The sequence below is a fragment of the Chaetodon auriga genome, chromosome 18 (genome assembly GCF_051107435.1).
Source record: "Chaetodon auriga isolate fChaAug3 chromosome 18, fChaAug3.hap1, whole genome shotgun sequence".
NCBI lineage: Eukaryota > Metazoa > Chordata > Actinopteri > Chaetodontiformes > Chaetodontidae > Chaetodon > Chaetodon auriga.
Window position 1 is genome coordinate 20574619 of NC_135091.1, and position 18508 is coordinate 20593126.

At 41.0% G+C, this 18508-nt stretch overlaps 2 protein-coding genes across 3 annotated transcripts; both read left to right on the plus strand.

Annotated features, from left to right (window-relative positions):
• Positions 1 to 2947: 2947 nt before the first annotated feature.
• Positions 2948 to 7936, plus strand: ndufaf4 (NADH:ubiquinone oxidoreductase complex assembly factor 4). Of its 2 annotated transcripts, none has more exons than XM_076757036.1 (3): positions 2948 to 3108; positions 3253 to 3359; positions 4986 to 7936. In XM_076757036.1, exons 1-3 carry the CDS (start codon positions 2973 to 2975, stop codon positions 5292 to 5294), a joined length of 552 nt encoding a protein of 183 aa, XP_076613151.1. In that variant the 5' UTR covers positions 2948 to 2972; the 3' UTR covers positions 5295 to 7936. The 2 variants fall into 2 exon arrangements, with proteins under 2 accessions (XP_076613151.1, XP_076613152.1); XM_076757037.1 differs by having other exon boundaries at positions 2971 to 3108; positions 4989 to 7936.
• A 2447-nt stretch (positions 7937 to 10383) lies between these two features.
• On the plus strand, positions 10384 to 17859 carry gpr63 (G protein-coupled receptor 63). The gene is made up of 2 exons (XM_076756882.1): positions 10384 to 10836; positions 14003 to 17859. Exon 2 carries the CDS (start codon positions 14219 to 14221, stop codon positions 15347 to 15349), a length of 1131 nt encoding a protein of 376 aa, XP_076612997.1. The 5' UTR covers positions 10384 to 10836; positions 14003 to 14218; the 3' UTR covers positions 15350 to 17859.
• The last annotated feature ends 649 nt before the right edge of the window (positions 17860 to 18508 follow it).

The window sequence follows — 18508 nt, forward strand, 5'->3', positions numbered from 1 at the left end:
GTGCGTTGACAATTTAACCTTATGCCTATTGAATTTTGGTTTAGTTACTTTGAACAAAGGACTCAGGCTGATATGAGGTGTCCGTGTTTGCTATGATACAATTCAGATACATCAGAGTTTTCAGAAAAGTCGAGCGTCCCAACTGTGATTACAACTTTCATGCTGACATGAATGTTATTTACGGCTTGGAAACTCATAATTACAATAACTTTGATATGACATGAAGCTAGTGTTTTTTGTATTTCCAGCACATTTCTTTATTATATCTATCTATCTATCTATCTATCTATCTATCTATCTATCTATCTATCTATCTATCTATCTCTGTGTGTGTGTGTGTGTGTGTGTGTGTGTGTGTGTTTATCAAAAGTGTTCTTGCACTTATTTCCAGCATTTACTTGTAAATATGACATATGTTTTGTCAAAGTGGTGAAGATGGTTTTTTTTTTTTTTTTTCCATTGGCTTGTATTATCTGAAAGGATAAGGTGGGTGTTCTTTATTTTTCTTTCTGACAACAGATTTCATAAAAAAGACCGTGAACCAACAATGTGTTGGTCTGTCTCTTGATGCTTTTTCCTGCCTTGTTTGTGTCTCTCAGCTCCAAGCCCATCCATTCATACTGAAGAAATCTTTTAAAAAGTGTTCTTAGAAAAGGCTCAGTCAGAAAAGGTAGGGTAGGGGAGGCTAGTTTTTATCAAAAGTTACTCAAACAGGAAGAATTAATGCATTTGTCTGGGACTATTTTCAGCAGCAGATTAATATACATTTGGTTCTCTAGTAGCAGCAGGCAGGTGTATGTAGGATTGAGTCAGAATAAACAGCAACATGTTTTTTCATGGTAATTAAAGAACATGTCGGTCTGTCTCACTGAAGTTTTTTTTTTTTTTTTTTTAATAATTTTTGGACAACACAGATCTCTACGGCACAGAGGAGGAAGATATATCAGGCTTTGATATACACACACAATACTTGTTGGTAGGATACATTCATTGTTGCTTGTTGAAAAATCTAGAATATCACCAGATTTATCCTTTGTGGCATGTTGAGCTCTCTTGGCCACCATGGTATAATTACAAAAGTTACACTATAACCTCATATGATTATGAAGGACAGCTCAGCAGTCATTGAACAGTCATACTGCCTTTGAATTAGCATTTATCCTCTGTAAATATACCCTTGCCTTTGTTTGTTAAGCACTTCAATAATTTACTTGTGGACTCAGTGCTGAATGATAGAAATTACGTTGCATTCTAAAAAATGCGCTGTCCAAACGTACATGTAGACAAACAGATTTTCTTGAGTAATTCACTAAGTCTGTCTAAACAGTGATGGATTCCTGAACAGTGGAAGGTTTTATGTATTTAATGACAATGTTGATACACATCTGTTGTAACTCTGCAAGTCAACACAGTCTAGACACTCAACTCGCCCTCGCCCTGCAAGCCTCACATGCATCAACGTGCCTCAGCGCTGTCTCATTTAAGTGTTGCTCCATGCAGTAAATAAGATTGGATTAAAATGATAAACAGTAATCAAAAACAGTCCCGTACAAGGAACCAATCAAGGATCAGGAAAGTATTTTGTCATAAATGGTATAAATTCATTTTCACAACATTTCTGTGTTTTCTTTCTTTCTTTTCATTTAAAAGAAAATTTTCTGTTTACCACTGTTTTGTCTTATTGGTCAGTTTTTTTAGACAGGGAGCCCTGCTGTGTGCACAACTCTGATGTAACTGAGAAGCATCATTGGCTGAGAGCCTCTGGCCTTTTGTTGACTTTGTGACTTTCATCAGCTCCTAACTGAGGAGTCATACACAGTGAGTGAGTGAAATGAAAAGAATATCTTTCCATTCCTTTCCTCACAAAAATGCTGTGGGTTGTTTTGTTACGATTGAGCAGATAATCACTTCCAGATGTTCTCCATATGCCTTCCCTTATATAAAAAGTGACCTGTGTTGTCTGGCCTGGTTGAAACATTTGGAGGTTGATGGAATTGATGACTGATTTGTTTACTTTATCTCACTATCAAATGAAACCTCACTGTGACAAACAGGCGGAGGTTCTGTTTGTGTATGAAACCAGAACTGATAAAACATGCACCTTGGGAGGAGGCCAAGCTTTTTTCTTTCTTTTTTCTTTTTTTTCTGGTGAGGGTTTTTGAATGTGATATGAAATGCTACCATCTGCTGGCTCTGCAAATGCATGCTTTCCATTTGTGAGACCCATCTATTATTACATAGATCAGATCAATATTTTTAATGAAATACACTTTCATAACAATTTTTAATATTAAAATTTTATGACATCAAGCCAATAGAAAAATTCTGTCAGAATTTTTACACAAACCACATTGCAGTTGTTTTCTTGTGGCATTGTTGAATTATTTTCGAGCATTTTTTCCATTTACTGTGTTCTCTGAATTGCTCAAGTTAATGCTCAAAATGATTGATTTTTATTTAATTCACTTAAGCATCTGAATCACCTCAGGTCAACTGCACATAGTACTAATACAGAGGCAGAACTATGAGGTGGCCTTTTAAGTCTGACTTATAGCATAAATCATGAGTCTTACTAGGTCAGATCATAGGAGATATTTAAGTTTCGACTTGTTAGTTAAGCATTTTGACTTTGGCCTATTATCTCAAAGCTATAACTCCTCTCATAAACGTACTTATAGTTTCCAAATAATTGATAATAATTTTTATAAATACTGATGATTGATTAATACTGATTTGCAGTTTTGACGTAGTGTTTATAGTCTTTATTACACTTACTTTATTTACTCTGTATTTCAATTTGTATGCACAGACTTTTTTGTAATCGCGTACTTTAAGAGGAATGAGGAATGATCTTCCATCCACTTGGAGTCGCTGCTAATTTCTGTGTTCGCCATTGTGGATTGGACCTTGTCGCTCACCGTCGACACTTTGAATAAACTTTATTGTTCGCAGTATTTGGTAACTTCTCGAACATGGGGGCGCGGGTTGTACGTATGTTCAGAAATGTCAACCTAGAAAACCGGGTACACCGAGAAATTTCCAAGGAGAAGCCGCGAGTAGCTCCCCGACACGCCGGCAAACCGCCGCCCTTTGCCGGCAGCACTGAAGGTGAGTCTGAACGGCCGCTAACTTGTGTAACTGTCTCCTCGGGGGTCATGTCAGGCTGGTTCCTCAGCCTCACGTGTGCGAAATCAGCTGTCAATGAAACATCGCACACAGTTTCCCTGTTGATGAGCATGTTGTGTGTTTCAGCATTGGAGACAGCGGAGACGGTGAACCAGAAGAACGATCCCCTGCTGTCTCACCTCAGGTCTGTGTATGTGGAGTCTACGGATCCAGCAGCAGCAGCACCAGCGAAGGTCAGACACATGTATGAATGACCGATGATGGATGGTGCTGTTTGGTTCCATTATGAGGCTGTATGCTTGTTGGAAGATAATGATATTATGACCAGTCATCACTTGTCTCTTCGGTCACCCCTCTTCCATAACAGAGTGAAACAGAGCTGTGTGCTGTTATGCTGTAAGTGTGTGTGTGTGTGTGTGTGTGTGTGTGTGTGAGAGTGAGTGAGTGAGAGTGTGAGAGAGAATGACGATGCATAGGTTTTGTGCTCTTGGTGGTCTGCAGCAAAAACATAATGACCCACGCATTTGGCATGAATGCAACACTATAAGAATCGGCATTTATTGCGATGTGGCACCCCTACAGTTTCTTAGTACAACTCACTTCTACTCCTATGTTGTAAATATGGACAGCTGTACACGTCGAAGTCCTCCTTGGTCTCTTTCCCGCTGCCATAATGTCCGTAGAAGTTGCTGAGCCCGATTCTGCTGTTGGTCGAATAATGTTCCCCTCCTATTTTGTGCTTCCTATACCGCCCTCTACCGACTGCTGCTCATTCGTTGCCCGGGCGAGTCAGCTAGCCACATGGCTAACTGAGCTAACAAGCTAACAGCAGCTTCAGGCGGCAGCAGTTAGCTAATGCTAACGCTCTCTGTCCATTAGCACACTCTGTAAAATCACAGAGTTTAGGCAAATCAACCAGAGGACTCCATAGGGAAAACCAGAAAGCATTTTCGACATAAAATATGATCCAGTTTCACCAAAATCAGTGACACAGTGGTGTGTAAAGTTACTGCCGCCAAGTCTTACGACTTACTTTTTGCAGGGGATCATACACAGTAGCACAATATTCAGTGCAAGAATAGCGGAGTGGAAATGAATGAAGCACATTTTGCCCTGTCACAAGTCAGTGTACCACTAAAATGTTTCTGAGGCTGTTATTTTCAGGTAAGACAGTTGGATGATGTTAGTGATGCATAATGATATTTAAAGCTGCATTGATCATCTTGGCCACTTGGGGGCAAAACTTGGCAATAAGTTGAAAGTCACACATATGTCACATATTGTGGCTTCATAAAGTTGATATAGTGAGCAGGTTAGCAAACAGTTTGTCCACCTGATGAATGAAAGGCCAACATTCTTTCTCCTTTTCCCTCTGTTTTAGTCTAAATCTGTTCCTGAAAAAAATGTCTTTCGCTGCAAAATGCATCGCTATGTTCACCAGCTAGTTGCTCACTGTGTCTGGGGTCTGTTTTGTGCTGGGCAGGTTTTATACAGTGGATTTATTTTGAGCTTTCTTGCTGTAAACCAGAACAGTGATGATGTGGTCCAGAAAACCAAAACAAGGAGCTTAAAAGGCTGAAATGCTCCACAGAGCTTAGGGATCTGCAGAGGAGGGTGATTATTCTCCACAATGTTCGACTCCACATGACCCATTGGTCAGAGAAAAATATTGCTAAATGCATCTTCAAGGTTTTTATTTAAACCTGGTTTGATGCTGTTGCTAAAACCATGGCCTGCAAATATCTGAAGTGAATGTCATGGATATCCAGCAAATCTCTCCACAGTCAAGTGTGTATGATACATGAAAGTAGGTTTCTTCTAAGTGTTATAGACTCATTTCCTTCTGCTTAATCTTCCAGCAGCCATCAAAGGAAGAGACAGCGAGTGAAGAGGCGGAGCGGCGGCCATTGAAGGTCAGTTTACCAGGGGGCCTGTACAGCCTGGCGGAGCTCACAGATGTTCCTAAAGGTAAACTGACCATCGCTGAGGCGCTGAAGGCCCTGGGCAGCCACCAGCACGAGCCGAAGATATGCACACCGGAAAAGATTGCTCAGGATTTTTCTCTGGACTTGAAAGACACAAAAGCGCTTCTGGAGTTCTTCATCCCCTTCCAGGTTCACGTCATACCACCGAAGACCGAAAAGGTCAAGAAGATAAAGGCTTCTTAGGACGGGATTGTTGCTGAATGGTAGACGACAGACAAAATATTACCTGATTTATTTATGTATGTCAATGAAATGCATTGGGAGAGTGACCAGATTGGAACTGATGAGGCAGAGTTTCTCAAGCCTGGGGTTTGGACCTTATGTGGGGTTGTTTGATGTGTAGATTGTATCGCATCATCATATGTCTGATGTTGATTTATTTATCTGTGAAAACAAACCAAGAAAAATGAAAATAATAAATGAATAGAAGAACAAATATTTAATCTGAACAATTGTCTTTATGATCCATGATCCAACAATTGATATTTAATAGAATACAAATGGAGATTTTGGGAATCTTGAAATGGGGCCAGATGTCCAAAAAAGGTTGAGAAACCCTGGTTTGTAATAGTTCAACATTTTGGGAAATAAACGTATTAGCTGTTCTTTTGAGACTTAGATGAGAAGATGGATACCAATGTCATGTCTGAGCATGGAATATGCAGCTCGAGCTAGCATAAGGTTAGCCTTGCTTAACATAAAGGCTGAAAGGAAATAGTTCCAGCACGTAACTTCCGCTAAAACAACAACTTGTTTTTACAGTTTTGTTTGTATACAGATTAATCTAACAGGACATATTAATGAGTGAGCTTTAGAGGGGTTCATACGTAGATGCATTTTTTCATCAGGTCTTTATGCTATGCTAGGCTAACCACTCTAGCTCTGTAATGTCAGGAATAAAGCAAGAAAGTGTATTCTACTTCCCAAAATGTTCAACTGTTGCTTTATGGTGCAAAGACTGTAGACTATATTATATCTGTCCAGCAAAAACAGCATTTTGTAGAACACATTGCCATTTATTTCAATGTGATGCAATGATGATGTGAAAAATTCTTAGTTTCAAGTTGTTAGCTCTGCCATGAGTCATTAATTCAACTGAGCTGTCTTTTGTGTGTGATAGAGGATTGTCAAATGCCCTCTGCATTCTGATATTTGGTTGTTTGCCAAGTGAGTGTCTGTCTCTTGGCCTAAAAATGGACCACCTGTTGCTGATAAGGCAGATACTAGCATTTAGCAGAGGGGAGAAATGTTCCAGTAAAGTAGCTGGTGTCCGTCCAGCCCACACAGAAGTCCAACAGTGACGTGTTTTTGTAGGCTAACACGGATGTACGTTATTATTGCTCCACTCAGGGTTACAAGTGTTGGCCATGTTTTCAAGTTCCTGCTGTTGGTACTGCCAACCATGTTATTGAGCATTATGAGAATATCTGGGAAGACAATGACAGTGGAGAGACCTTTTTATACAGATAAGGGTAATGTATACAGAGAATTTATTCAGACAAATATTTTCTTCCTCCATTAAGGAAAAAAATCCGCCCACATCGACATTTGTTTCACTAAATATCTCTGTACACACGGGACTGCAAAAGCGATTCCAAGCATATCAATGATACATCAAATACCAGAGAAGAACATTGTATGTGTATTGAGCCTGTTTTCTGCTGGCGATCATAACTAAAAAACACAAACAGTAGTAGCTAATTATTATTTTGTAGTTTTTTGAACACCTTTCTGGCACACGGCCGAGAGGTGCTAACCAAATTTAAACCAGCCAGTGGTCCGCCATTGTTGTTCCAGATGCATGCTGACAAGGCGATGACATCATCAGTTCCCAAATGCTCCATTTCACATGCACACATGGATACACAGAGTTTGGAAAAATGTGCACTGAAGAAAGTGTTTTTAAAATCTCCGTTTTAGCAACCTAAGACGCCACCTGTGTGTGGGCGAGAGGGAAGATGTTTGTTTTACTAAATCTCTGTTTATATGTGGTCTAGGATTCAAAGTGTCCCAGTGAGTCATGACAGTGTGACAGTGAGCCAGCGTGAACAATACCAGGACCCTGAAACTTTCATTTTATTATTTCAACCTGTGCTTTTCTTTCTGTGACACGTCAAAATGTGTTCTGGAAAAAAGGCCTACGGCATAGTTTGTCCCGCAGAGAGCACAGACAGGTAGAAAATGTCCTGCTCAGCACATTTCAGTCACAACAAATGGAAAGGGTTCTTATCAATAGGACAGATGGTATTTCTTAAAATGACCTTTTTAACTCAGATATCAATGCCGGCATTGTTCTTAATGCATCAGGCTCCAGTTCGCTGTTAACATTGTAATTTATGCTGAACAATTGTGAAATGTTTACGTGAAACGCAGGAATTGAAGCGCCTGCTGAAAAAGCATTATCAGTCATAGCTCATAGAGATTCCACAGGGAAATGCACAAAGCAAGAATACGGGAACTTTTGATCACTCATCTTATGATCGACCCACGATCATTCAGTTTTTACTTACAAATTAAATGTCATTTTCTTCCAAATATTTGGGAGCCTTCTTCAAACAACTTCAGGAGCCGATATGAGTGGAGTTCTGTTATGTCATTGGGTTGATTTCAGGCATTTATTCATGCAGTTTCAAGAAACAGCCAGTGGCAAACTATGATTGTGCTGGACGAGCCAGAGCCTGAAGGAAACTTTACAAGGAAATGATGTGTTTCAACAACATGAAGTATACTTGTGGATGATATAAATGGTCTGTTGGCACTTGCACCTGTTCGCTGCATATACGCACACTTATTGAAAATAAAATGTTATTTTGTCTTTTATGTTATTTTTGGTGTTGCAGTCTTAATTGAAGTATTTTCATGAGTTGTGTTAATTTAGCTGCCTCCAAATTGACTACTTTTTTATTGTACTTTTAGCACATACTGCAGCAATCCTTACAAAGCTAGTACTGTGAAAGCAATGCAATGAAACAGTCATTCAGGTTAGAAAATCGGTTAAGATCTATCCCGAGTTCGCAACATAAACACACTTGACGTCACAGCAATGTGGCTGCACACATTGAACAATAGCAGAATGACCTTTTCATTGATTTTTATATGATGTGTTTGCATTGGGAAACATGGCGAAACAGCTACGTAGTTGCCATTTCTGTTTCCATTCAGTGGATTTGTGCTTGACAGAAGTCTTAGCGAGCCTCCTCCTCCTGTCTCCTTTAAAATGTGCTAAAATATGCTTGTGAAGTTCAGAGGCTTGTCTGGAAAACAGACCCTGAACATCTGACTCACAATGGATTGCGGTCATAAACAGTGGACATAATTTCCATGACATCACCCTCAGGTGTCTGATGAGCCATTGTGAAGCTCGGTGACAGTGACTCTTGGCAGTGCCTGACTCCACCTAAATCCCGGCTAATCCAAAAATGGGCAAAGCGGTGGAGCATGGGTGCAGCTCAGACAGGATGAATGAAGCCTGGTTGCTAAAATGTAGCAACTAGCTGTCACTCAAAGTGGCCATGTCCATAATCATCCATCACTTTAAGCCTCATATAGTTTAAATGAGCGGGTTATATAAAAATGCCCCCACTCTACAGTTGTCATAAATAGGGATATTAGGTGTAGAGACAAGGCTGTAAACATTTTTATTTCTGCTGTAAAGCTGGCCACTTTGATGTGGGGGTCTATGGGGACTGACTCGCTTTTCAAGCAAGCCTGAAGTGGCCATTCAAGGAACTGCACTTCTGTGTTGGCTTCATTTTGCAGTCCCAGAGGCTGCCACTTGGGATTGCAGAATTAGTACAAATTTCAGTCTTGTTGGCAGTCAGTGTGACGCATGTTCCACTGCTCAGAGGATTGTGGGTGAGAATAGAAGCATGATGGCCTGCATTCTGCAAAATGCCACTGAATGCAATAGGACAACTTGCTATTTCTGGCATCCTGCCTTTGACATACTATATAATGGGACATACTAAATAATTCTCTGGTGTAGTAAATGATGTGGTAGTATGAGTATTGGAACACAGTACATTTCACCTTCAACTCATTACAATCAACAAAGAGTCCCACATAATAATATGTCTGTGCTGTCATCAGTAATGATCAATGCTGTGTTGAAATCAAATTAAAATCAAACACACAGTAAATAATACTTTAATAACACTGATCTTACTTTTGCAATAACAGGCTCCATTTGTTATCTTTGCCACCCACCTCACACACCCGCACATGCCCAAAAACAGCGCTTCCTCTAACCAAGCCACGCCCACGTGACTGGTTTGTCGTTTTTATTGGACGGCACTGGAAATGGGGCGTACCCCACAAAAAAGTATACTTTTGCCCATGCAACTGGCTTCTGTAGGTGTCAGTTATCACTGAATACAAAGCTGTGTCAAAGTAACTCGAGAAAGCACGAATGTTGACAGAAACTGTGCTGTTTGGCCTTCAAAATAAGACAGTCACTTTATAGAGAGGGGAACTGGTCCAGAGACCAAAGTTAATGTTAATGTGCTTAGTGGAACAATGGCAGTTAATACAGAATGGAGCAGCAGCTAGGCTATAGATATTTAAAAAAACAAAACAAAACAAAACAAAACATGATGGTTTGTGATGACAATGTCTCAGAAACAAAGACATTTTCAAGTAGTCACCAACCAAACATTCTCAATTAAAACCATATAAATCTATTTGAATAAACTATTTTACTGTGGTATTATATTTTCGATAAATTATACCTCCCTGCATTTTAGTCTGCATGCTATTTAAAGCCTTCTTTTCACTGAAAGGCATGAAATTCTTGTGGAGAATATTACGCTCTTGATTAAATTCAGTTACAGTGTTATTGGTTTGCTTGTTTTGTCGCCTGAAAAATCAAATTTTGTGAGTCTAAAAATATCAGAATCAGCTTTCAAAAGTTCAACATGTGGAAGTGTAGGATGTAAATTCCTACCATGTCGGTAAAAGCCCTAAATAGTCCCAATAACATCACATATGATATGGCCTCTGTGACAGTGTGAAGCTACTGTACTGTTTCACCCCCCTGGTAATGAACTAACTAAATTAATTAATTAAAACAATATCCTAAAGATTAGCCAAAAATAGTGACAGAGATGTTTTAGATGTGTTTCTGAAAGAGTAATCTTACACATAAATGCACTCAGAAGGGCGCTACTGCTGTACTGGCTTTTACTTTGAAAGTCTATATAGGAAGTAGTATTTATTTTCTCTCGTTGCCTTGCCGCAAATAGGCTAGCCCACAGTGAGTGTAGTTTGTAACACTGTAGTGGTAATTTGGGCTACATACAGTACGGAGCCTGATACATTTGATGCTAGAGGGCCGGCCGCACATTTGTCTGAAGGAAAAGGATGAAAAAGTAACCTGGAAAACGCGATTTTTAGATTTACCGACTGTCAACTACCGAGGATAATCAGTGTTCGTCTCTCTCGCGCTCGCCTGGAAGCAAAACGAGACGAACCAAGTGCGGATTTTCCTCCTCTCCGGCTCCGGGTGTGAAGGTTCTGGCATCACCAGCTGTCTCACTGTTGATGAAAACCATCCAGCTGTGGGGCCTACAGTCTGAAAAGGCATCTCTGGCCCTACTTTGCTTCCTACAAGAACTGTTTTGGCTTCAACGAGGAGGAGAAAGCATTTTGGGCGGCGGGATGCACCATTTGGAGAACTGAGCTTCTCATTTCACCCGCTGCTGAGCTCCAACATGGGAGGACGAAGCAGGTAAGACCAAAGAAAGCCGTGTGAACCCACGCAGGCTCGGTCAGCACAACTCACATATCATCCTGCATACATGTTTGCTGAAAGCCGACATTAGCTCGTCCGTGTGGGCGCTGTGTTCCAAACAGCCTCCGCTGTCGTCGTCCGCAGAGATGGAGCTCTCCATGAATCCGTTTGTCGTCTCAACCATTTTGGTGGCAGAAGAGCTCAAAGAGGAGGCGTTCAGAGTCAGGACAGAGAGAGCTGCTGGGTTTGTCTCATCTCTGTTTTCCAGGTCCAAGCAGTGAAAGTGATTCGGATTTTCACGACATTTGGTCCATTTTCAGGACACCTGAGCTCATCTCAGACTGATCAGTTAGTGGTTGAAATGCTCAGAATATGGAGCTGAGGCTCGGATCAGTGCTGATAATCAGATGTTGAAGTTACTGAATCTGGACCAAATTTGGGATTTTATGTAGTTTGAATCCCCCTTTTGAAATTTCCAGAAGGTAACGTGAACAAAAACAGGATTCAAGTCATGTTGAAGAAGGTCCACAAATGTAATGCTTCAATACTATCCAAATTCTTCGTAATCAAAAACAAACACAACAAATAAATTTAAAAAAAAAAAGTGTATAGTCACTGCAATAAATTCACTTTTGGTAAGAAAAAAAAAGTAAATTACGTGTAAAAATCAAGTAATGTTGGATGTCTGAAATTTCGACGGCAAAATTCAAGCTTAATAATTCAAATACATCAATGCTTTAAATTCATTGTTGTTTAAAATGAAGGACTGAGACTTTTTCAACAAGATAACTGAACAAACGTGAGCTGACGTGTAGTTTAAATAAATTCAAAGACATTTCTCTGTTCACTGCCTCAATTACTCAGCAAACAGCCTTGTTTTTATTATCAGCAACTTTCTTTCATCCAGAATGTTTAAAACACCTTAAGTGAATTTGATTTTAGGATTTTCCGCCTTTTAGTTTTGTCTAGTTTGCGTTAGCAAAGAGAACAACAGCGGTAAACTGATAAGACAACAGAAGAACCCAAGTTATGATTCACTTTAACACTGAATTTTAATTTCATTGTGGCAGTTTTAACCTTCAGTGTCTTATATTTGACAAATGCACGTCATTCCACTGATACTACATTATAGAATCTGTTGTAATCATGTTATTTAGAGAGACAGGCAAAGTAACTGTGAGGCTTTTTTCTCACAGAAGCATCATCAGTGTTTATTAATATCACCTGAAGTAAATAAGGTGACTGGTGAATCTTACCATCGTGCTCTAGCTTGGCAGGATTCCAGCACACCCTTTGCCTCCTAAGTATACTTCCTAATTATTAAAGGTTTCGAGATGTGGCTGAAAAGCTCTCAGCATATCTGCAATCCACATTTGTGTTGCCACATTCAGTATTTGAACAATATCCAGTCTTTCAGAAGACCAAGTACCCGCTCATCCCTTTTCACTGCAGGTTTACTTGATTGCTTGGAGGCTGAAGTGGCTATTTTAACATTTTAGGTCACTCTGCCCCAAATGGAAGGAAAGGAGATGTGGCATTACCTTCCCTGTAGACGTAGACTGCTGCTCAGCCTGCTCGGGGTTGTGATACACGCGGCCGTGTCCTTAGAAAACACACTTTGTGTCCATGTGAATACAATGGAGCTGCAAGTAGGCCGAAATTCAACCAGCCTCTTATTCAGCAGGTCTTCATTGTGATGAAGCAGTGGGAAACTGCAGCAGACAATCCGCTTGTCATCACCATGTGAATGAAGCAGTCTGCCAGCCTGTTTATCTCCTTCCAGCAGCCTTTTCTCTCTTCACTGCCTTGGTGACATGTGATAGCACTGTCTGTTGACTGGCTGCATCATCCGGTATCAAAGCAGCATCCAACCTGTGTCTTCACAGGGCCGCATAAAAGGCTTACATGCACCCTTCTCATAATAATTGCCTGTAATTTGCTTGATTTTTACGCCCACACACAGGATCAAAAAAAAAAAAAGAAAAAAAAAAGAAGCTGAATTTATGTTAAAAATAATCATTTTAAGCACTTACAATTGGACATGTTTCGACAGCACATTTGTTCTGTGTGGTTTGCTGCTCAGCCATTGTAAATTATACCAGGCAGTCTGAAATAACAGTGTCCAGTGTTTACACAAGTGATAAGGGGTTTTATTGCAGTATTTGACTTGTCCCCAGCGGAGCGGTGACTGTTGGTTACAAGGAGAGGACAGGATTTCTTATCACATTTCAGCCAAACGGAAGGGATTTTTTATTAGTTTTTAGACAAATGTTTTCCTATCGCACGCTCATTTGTGTCCCTCTTTAATTTATATTGTAGTTCAACATTTTGAGAAACACGCTACATCTGTTTTTTCCTGAGATTAAAAAAGATCTGTATCTAGCTGAGCTTAGCATAAAGACCAGAGGCAGGGAGAAGCAGCAAAATACACCTACAAAATCCTCTAAAGCTCACTAATTAATACATTTTATTATGTGTAATCCAAGTTAAACCAGAATATAAAAATGACTATTAGTTTTTTTAGTGGGAGTTACACAAAGGAACTTTGATTTCTTGATGAACAGATGCAGTCAGTGGGCACAGGTTGTAGGTTTGGCCTGTATTCTGGCTGTGCACTGTCACTGCACGACGTCCAGTCTGCAGCTCTGTCTAAAATGACATCTTGTCCACGCTGCATAGCTTCTCTGATGTGCTGAGTTGTTGAGCTCTGCAGACACAAAGGGAAGACTGAAGTGTGCCGACTGCACGGTTCATTTTTATCTGTAATCATAATGCTTTAATTGAATCTGTCATGCATTGATTGCACCTGTTAGTTGAACAAATTGTGATTAGTTTCTTTTAAAGGAAGGGAAATAGTTTGCATGTAAATCAATTGGAAATGGCTGCAGTGCAAATTCACGCAATTTGTAAGCAGTTTTAGCATCTAAAGACTAGAGACTAAAGAGCTTTTAGGTGTCAGAACTAATAATTTGTCGCAACCTGACAGACTGCAGGTTAGAGAGAGATGATGGCGGTGTGTATTGATGGTGTTCAGGCATGTAACCCTGAGTGGATTATAGGCCCAAGGGGGCTTATGAAGGAACTGATGCTGATTTTCATAATGCTCTTTCACATGCCCTTCTTGATTTACCTGTGACTCACAGTATTTTTGTGTACATCTTAGGATCTCGCAGCCATGAAGACGCCGCCATGTTGTGTTGAGCTGGGAATACTTGCATCAGTGGCACCATGTTTAGTGTGAGCTCACCAGCGAAGATGCCTGTTCACCCTGGGGAAGAACGGTTCTCTCCACTACTGCTCCCCTTCCAGAGGCAGGGGACATTAACGCCAGTCTCTGTTGCCTCGTTACGGGGCTGCTGAACCTCTCCAAGAGACGTCGATGGAGAACATCTCCATGGCGAATGTTTCCCTGGGCTCCCGGTCACCCCCGGAGCTGGTCACGCCTACAGCGGAGGCCCTGGAAAGCCTGCAAGGCGTCAGCCTACCTCTGCAGGTCTTCTTCTGCTTCATCATGGTTGCCATCCTGCTTTTGGCTCTTTTGGGAAACGTGGTCGTGTGCCTGATGGTGTACCAGAGGTCTGCCATGCGTTCGGCCATCAACATCCTCTTGGCCAGCCTGGCGTTCGCAGACATGATGCTGGCCATCCTGAACATGCCCTTCGCTCTGGTTACTGTTGTGACCACCAAGTGGATTTTCGGGAACGTTTTCTGTCGAGTTTCGGCCATGCTCTTTTGGTTCTTTGTGATGGAGGGTGTGGCTATACTGCTTATAATAAGCATAGATCGTTTTCTTATAATTGTCCAGAAGCAAGATAAGCTGAGCCCACAGAGAGCAAAAGTGCTCATCGTGGTCACATGGGGACTCACTTTCATTTTCTCTTTTCCCCTGGCTGTCGGTTCCCCTCCACTACAGATCCCCCCCAGGGCCCCTCAGTGTGTATTTGGCTACAGCGTCGAGGCTGGTTACCATGCCTATGTATTGATACTAATGCTAGTCTTCTTCTTCATACCGTTCATGGTCATGCTTTACACATTCATGGGGATCCTGAACACTATCCGCCACAACGCCATCCGCATCCACAGCCACCCAGATGGCATCTGCCTGAGCCAGGCCAGCAAACTGGGCCTGCTTAGCCTCCAGAGGCCCTTCCAAATGAACATAGACATGAGCTTCAAGACCCGTGCCTTCACCACCATCCTCATCCTCTTCTCTGTGTTTACAGTGTGCTGGGCACCCTTCACTGCCTATAGTCTGGTAGCTACCTTCAGTGATAGCTTCTACCATAAAGACAGCTTTTTTCAAATCAGCACATGGGTCCTGTGGTTGTGCTACCTCAAGTCAGCCCTCAACCCTCTCATTTACTACTGGCGGATCAAGAAGTTCCGCGACGCCTGCCTTGATCTGATGCCCAAGTACTTCAAGTTTCTTCCTCAGCTGCCAGGCAACACAAAGAGGCGCATACAGCCGAGCGCAGTATACGTGTGTGGGGAGCATCGCTCTGTGGTTTAAAGGAAAAATCCACCCTCGAACATTTCAACACTGTTAAAAGCACATCTTTACATAATGTATCTTGCAGTTCTGGGCCTTTTTTGTTGTTTGGTGGGACACTTCTCTTGGCAGACGTTGAGAAATAAAACAGCACTGCGTTAAGAAAACAGTCCAGAGGCTGTTGGTGGGGGCGTGTTGCTGCAGGTACCAGTGAGAAAATGAAATGCAATCCAAGAAGTCCAGTTCGTGTCAAACATTCATGAGTTTTAAGGCTTATCAGATACCACACACCTGTGCATGGTGGTCTGTACTATAATTAAACAGGATTTGACACCTTTGGAATGAAGCTAGGTATTGTTTGGAACTAGTTCCAATACCATATCTGAGATTCATTGGTAAAACAGTACTTTTTTGATACATTACAGTAAGAATGTACACACTACTTTCTATAAAACCCCTGTTTCATTTCACAAAAGAGCCAAGCATGTCTAATGTTAAATGTCTAAATACAAACCACTATACACGGGCTTCGCCTGAATAAAATACAGCATTAGTTCAGCAAGATTTTAATGGAAATCAGATACTGTCCATGATAAAACATTCTAAACTCAAGGTCCACTTACGGCATTTGATCGTAAGCCTGCTTTGATAATGGAGCTTGCTCAGGTGTGACCTACACACAGAACTTCAGTTGTGGGATGTGAGCTGTGGTTGCGTATGGCGGGGAGATTGTAACCCATCGTCCTGTTCAGACTTTGGGATATAGTTGAAAGCTCTGGAAATAGTAAGGTAACCTTGACTTTAGAATATTTGATTATGAACAGGTGTTCTCCACACTCGTGGTACTATTTGGTGAAAGAATAGATTAACAGCAAAATGGATCTGACCCGAAGTTCAAGGTCAGTTTGTGGTACTTTACACGTTTTGACAATGGTGCTACAGAAACGATGCAGTCAGGAGGAAAATCTATCGAGGTTTGTCACCCAGCTGTACTCTGGAGAGTGATCACAGCAATCATTTTCTCCTCTGTCTGAGCAGCTGCAAGGGAATTTCACTGTTCTCATGACAGAATGATCTTTCAGTGTGTGCTACCTGTTTGACTAGCCAGTGCTTTTCCAGATGAAGCTGCACTCTGGCGACAGTTGAGTCAGGGGCCGCTGATTTTGCTGAAAGACTTTGCATTTTCTTGCTGGAGTCCTGCAGCCCCCTGAAGAGGTTTCACACAAAGCTCTGACTTTCCATTTTGCACTGAAGCTCAGCAGCAGTCAGGGTGTGGATGAACACTCTCAGTAGGCCTCAGTGGAATATCAAATTGGTAAAAGGCAACTGGACTCATCATGTGGAAGATATTTATGGAATTTGCTTCCCATTCTGAAAGGAGATGGTGGCTGTACCTAAAGCAGTTGCCGTGTCATGCTTCATTTTTGAGTCTTGAATCTTAATTCTCAAATTGGAGCTTGTCTTGTTGTTTACACTGGAAGTCCAGTTGCCTTTGAGTCTGTGAAGAATCTTTCATTCAGGTCATTGTATATCAAGATGTCTCAGTGTCAAATAGCAAACCAAACAACAGGTTCACTTGTCCTTGATTTAGTTCTTGTAGATAAACAACCACACAGGAAAGAATCAATCACTGAAGAAGTGGAGATGCTCCACCAACAGCAGCTTCAGCAGCAGGGCTGAGTATTGTTTAAAAACTGTTGATACTAGTGCTGATACAATACCCAAGTCTTCATACCAGTACTGGAATAATGCTTTTTTTTGTTAAATGAACACAAGCAGCCATAAAGGATTTTGATGTAAATACAGTCAAATTGGCAAAATGAGTCAGGAACTATCAGGTCCTGTCCAAATATTTGATGCCACCTTTTGATAACTGACAGTTTTTAATACTTGGTTCTCTCAACACATTGCTTTCAGTGAAAAAAGGTATTTAAATTGGACATACAGCTCAAGAGCAGAGCAGAAAGCAGTGCAGCAACGAGATCTTTCCTGCTACGAATACAACCTTGAATAAATGTGCTGTCTTGGTCTTATGCTATCACTATACAATGGCATTCTGGGTAATCAAAGAAACTTTCAAGTGAAGCTGTCAACTGAAGGAAACTATAAAAGTCAATGAAAACACTTTCTGACTCCTGGAGTGCGCTGAATGGCACATACTGTGTGTGAGAGTATAAACGGGTGAATTTTTCCTTTAATATTGTACTGAAGACAGGCGCTGCTTGGTTTGACTCGGCCATACGTCTTTTCTTGCCACTGGAAGGACGCGTCGTGGGGAAAGGACGGTGTGTTTTAGCTGCATAGAGTGTGTTTTATGAGGCATGTAAATTAACAGCTTAAGTGGAATTTGAATGTGGTCAGAATGTGGCCATGACACATTTGAAGGTGTGTATTTCTATTTAAATGTTTTGGATGTGCCTATTGATTAGTCCATTTGCCAGTCAGAATGCTGCTATATCTGGTGAAAATGTGCAATTTCAGTGTACTGTACTGTTGAATGTAATAAAGAAATAGACATTTCTTACCTTGTTAAACTGCGTTGAATGTGTTTTTTGTTTATCTGTTGTGGATCAGTCAGCTGACATGGAGATGTATACTCAGAGACGATACATGTCCTGATGTCACCTCCTGGTCCACAAGCTAACTCAATGCAAGCTTTTACTGAGGGTTCCTTGCCAAAATCAAATGTTTTTCTGTGGTTTATGGCCCATATTCTAAGATAAATTAACTGCTATAAACAACAGTTTCAAGCCTACAGCACCGATTGGTTTACATGATACATCATTGGAATTGTTGGCTTCTCCTTTACCCATCATATCTGCACACAGAAATTTCTAAGCTGTATCTCTGCTTTCTAAAAAATGAAGGGAACTTAATCTGTGCAAGCCCTGGGCTTGGCTATGCCAAGAGTTGAAGGCTTTTTTTTTGTCCAGGTTTTGAGACCTCATTCACACATAAAAAATGTACAGATATCTCAGAACGTGCACACATAAAACTATTTGCAGGGCAACCACTGGTGAATTTTATCGTATTTTTGTGTAATTCTCACAAACTGATCCTTCCAGATATTGAATTGAGTGAATTACTCACACACACACACACACACACACATTCACATTCGCATATCTCATATCAACAGTTTTGAATAAGTCCTTTTCACAGACCTGTAATAGGAAAATC

Excerpts from the sequence above, each read along its gene's own strand:
- ndufaf4 (XM_076757036.1), top strand. The coding sequence starts at position 2,973 with ATGGGGGCGCGGGTTGTACGTATGTTCAGAAATGTCAACCTAGAAAAC. Across the intron at positions 3,109-3,252 it reads CTTTGCCGGCAGCACTGAAG|CATTGGAGACAGCGGAGACG; the intron begins GTGAGTCTGAAC and ends TGTGTGTTTCAG. Across the intron at positions 3,360-4,985 it reads CAGCAGCAGCACCAGCGAAG|CAGCCATCAAAGGAAGAGAC; the intron begins GTCAGACACATG and ends TTAATCTTCCAG.
- gpr63 (XM_076756882.1), top strand. The coding sequence starts at position 14,219 with ATGGAGAACATCTCCATGGCGAATGTTTCCCTGGGCTCCCGGTCACCC.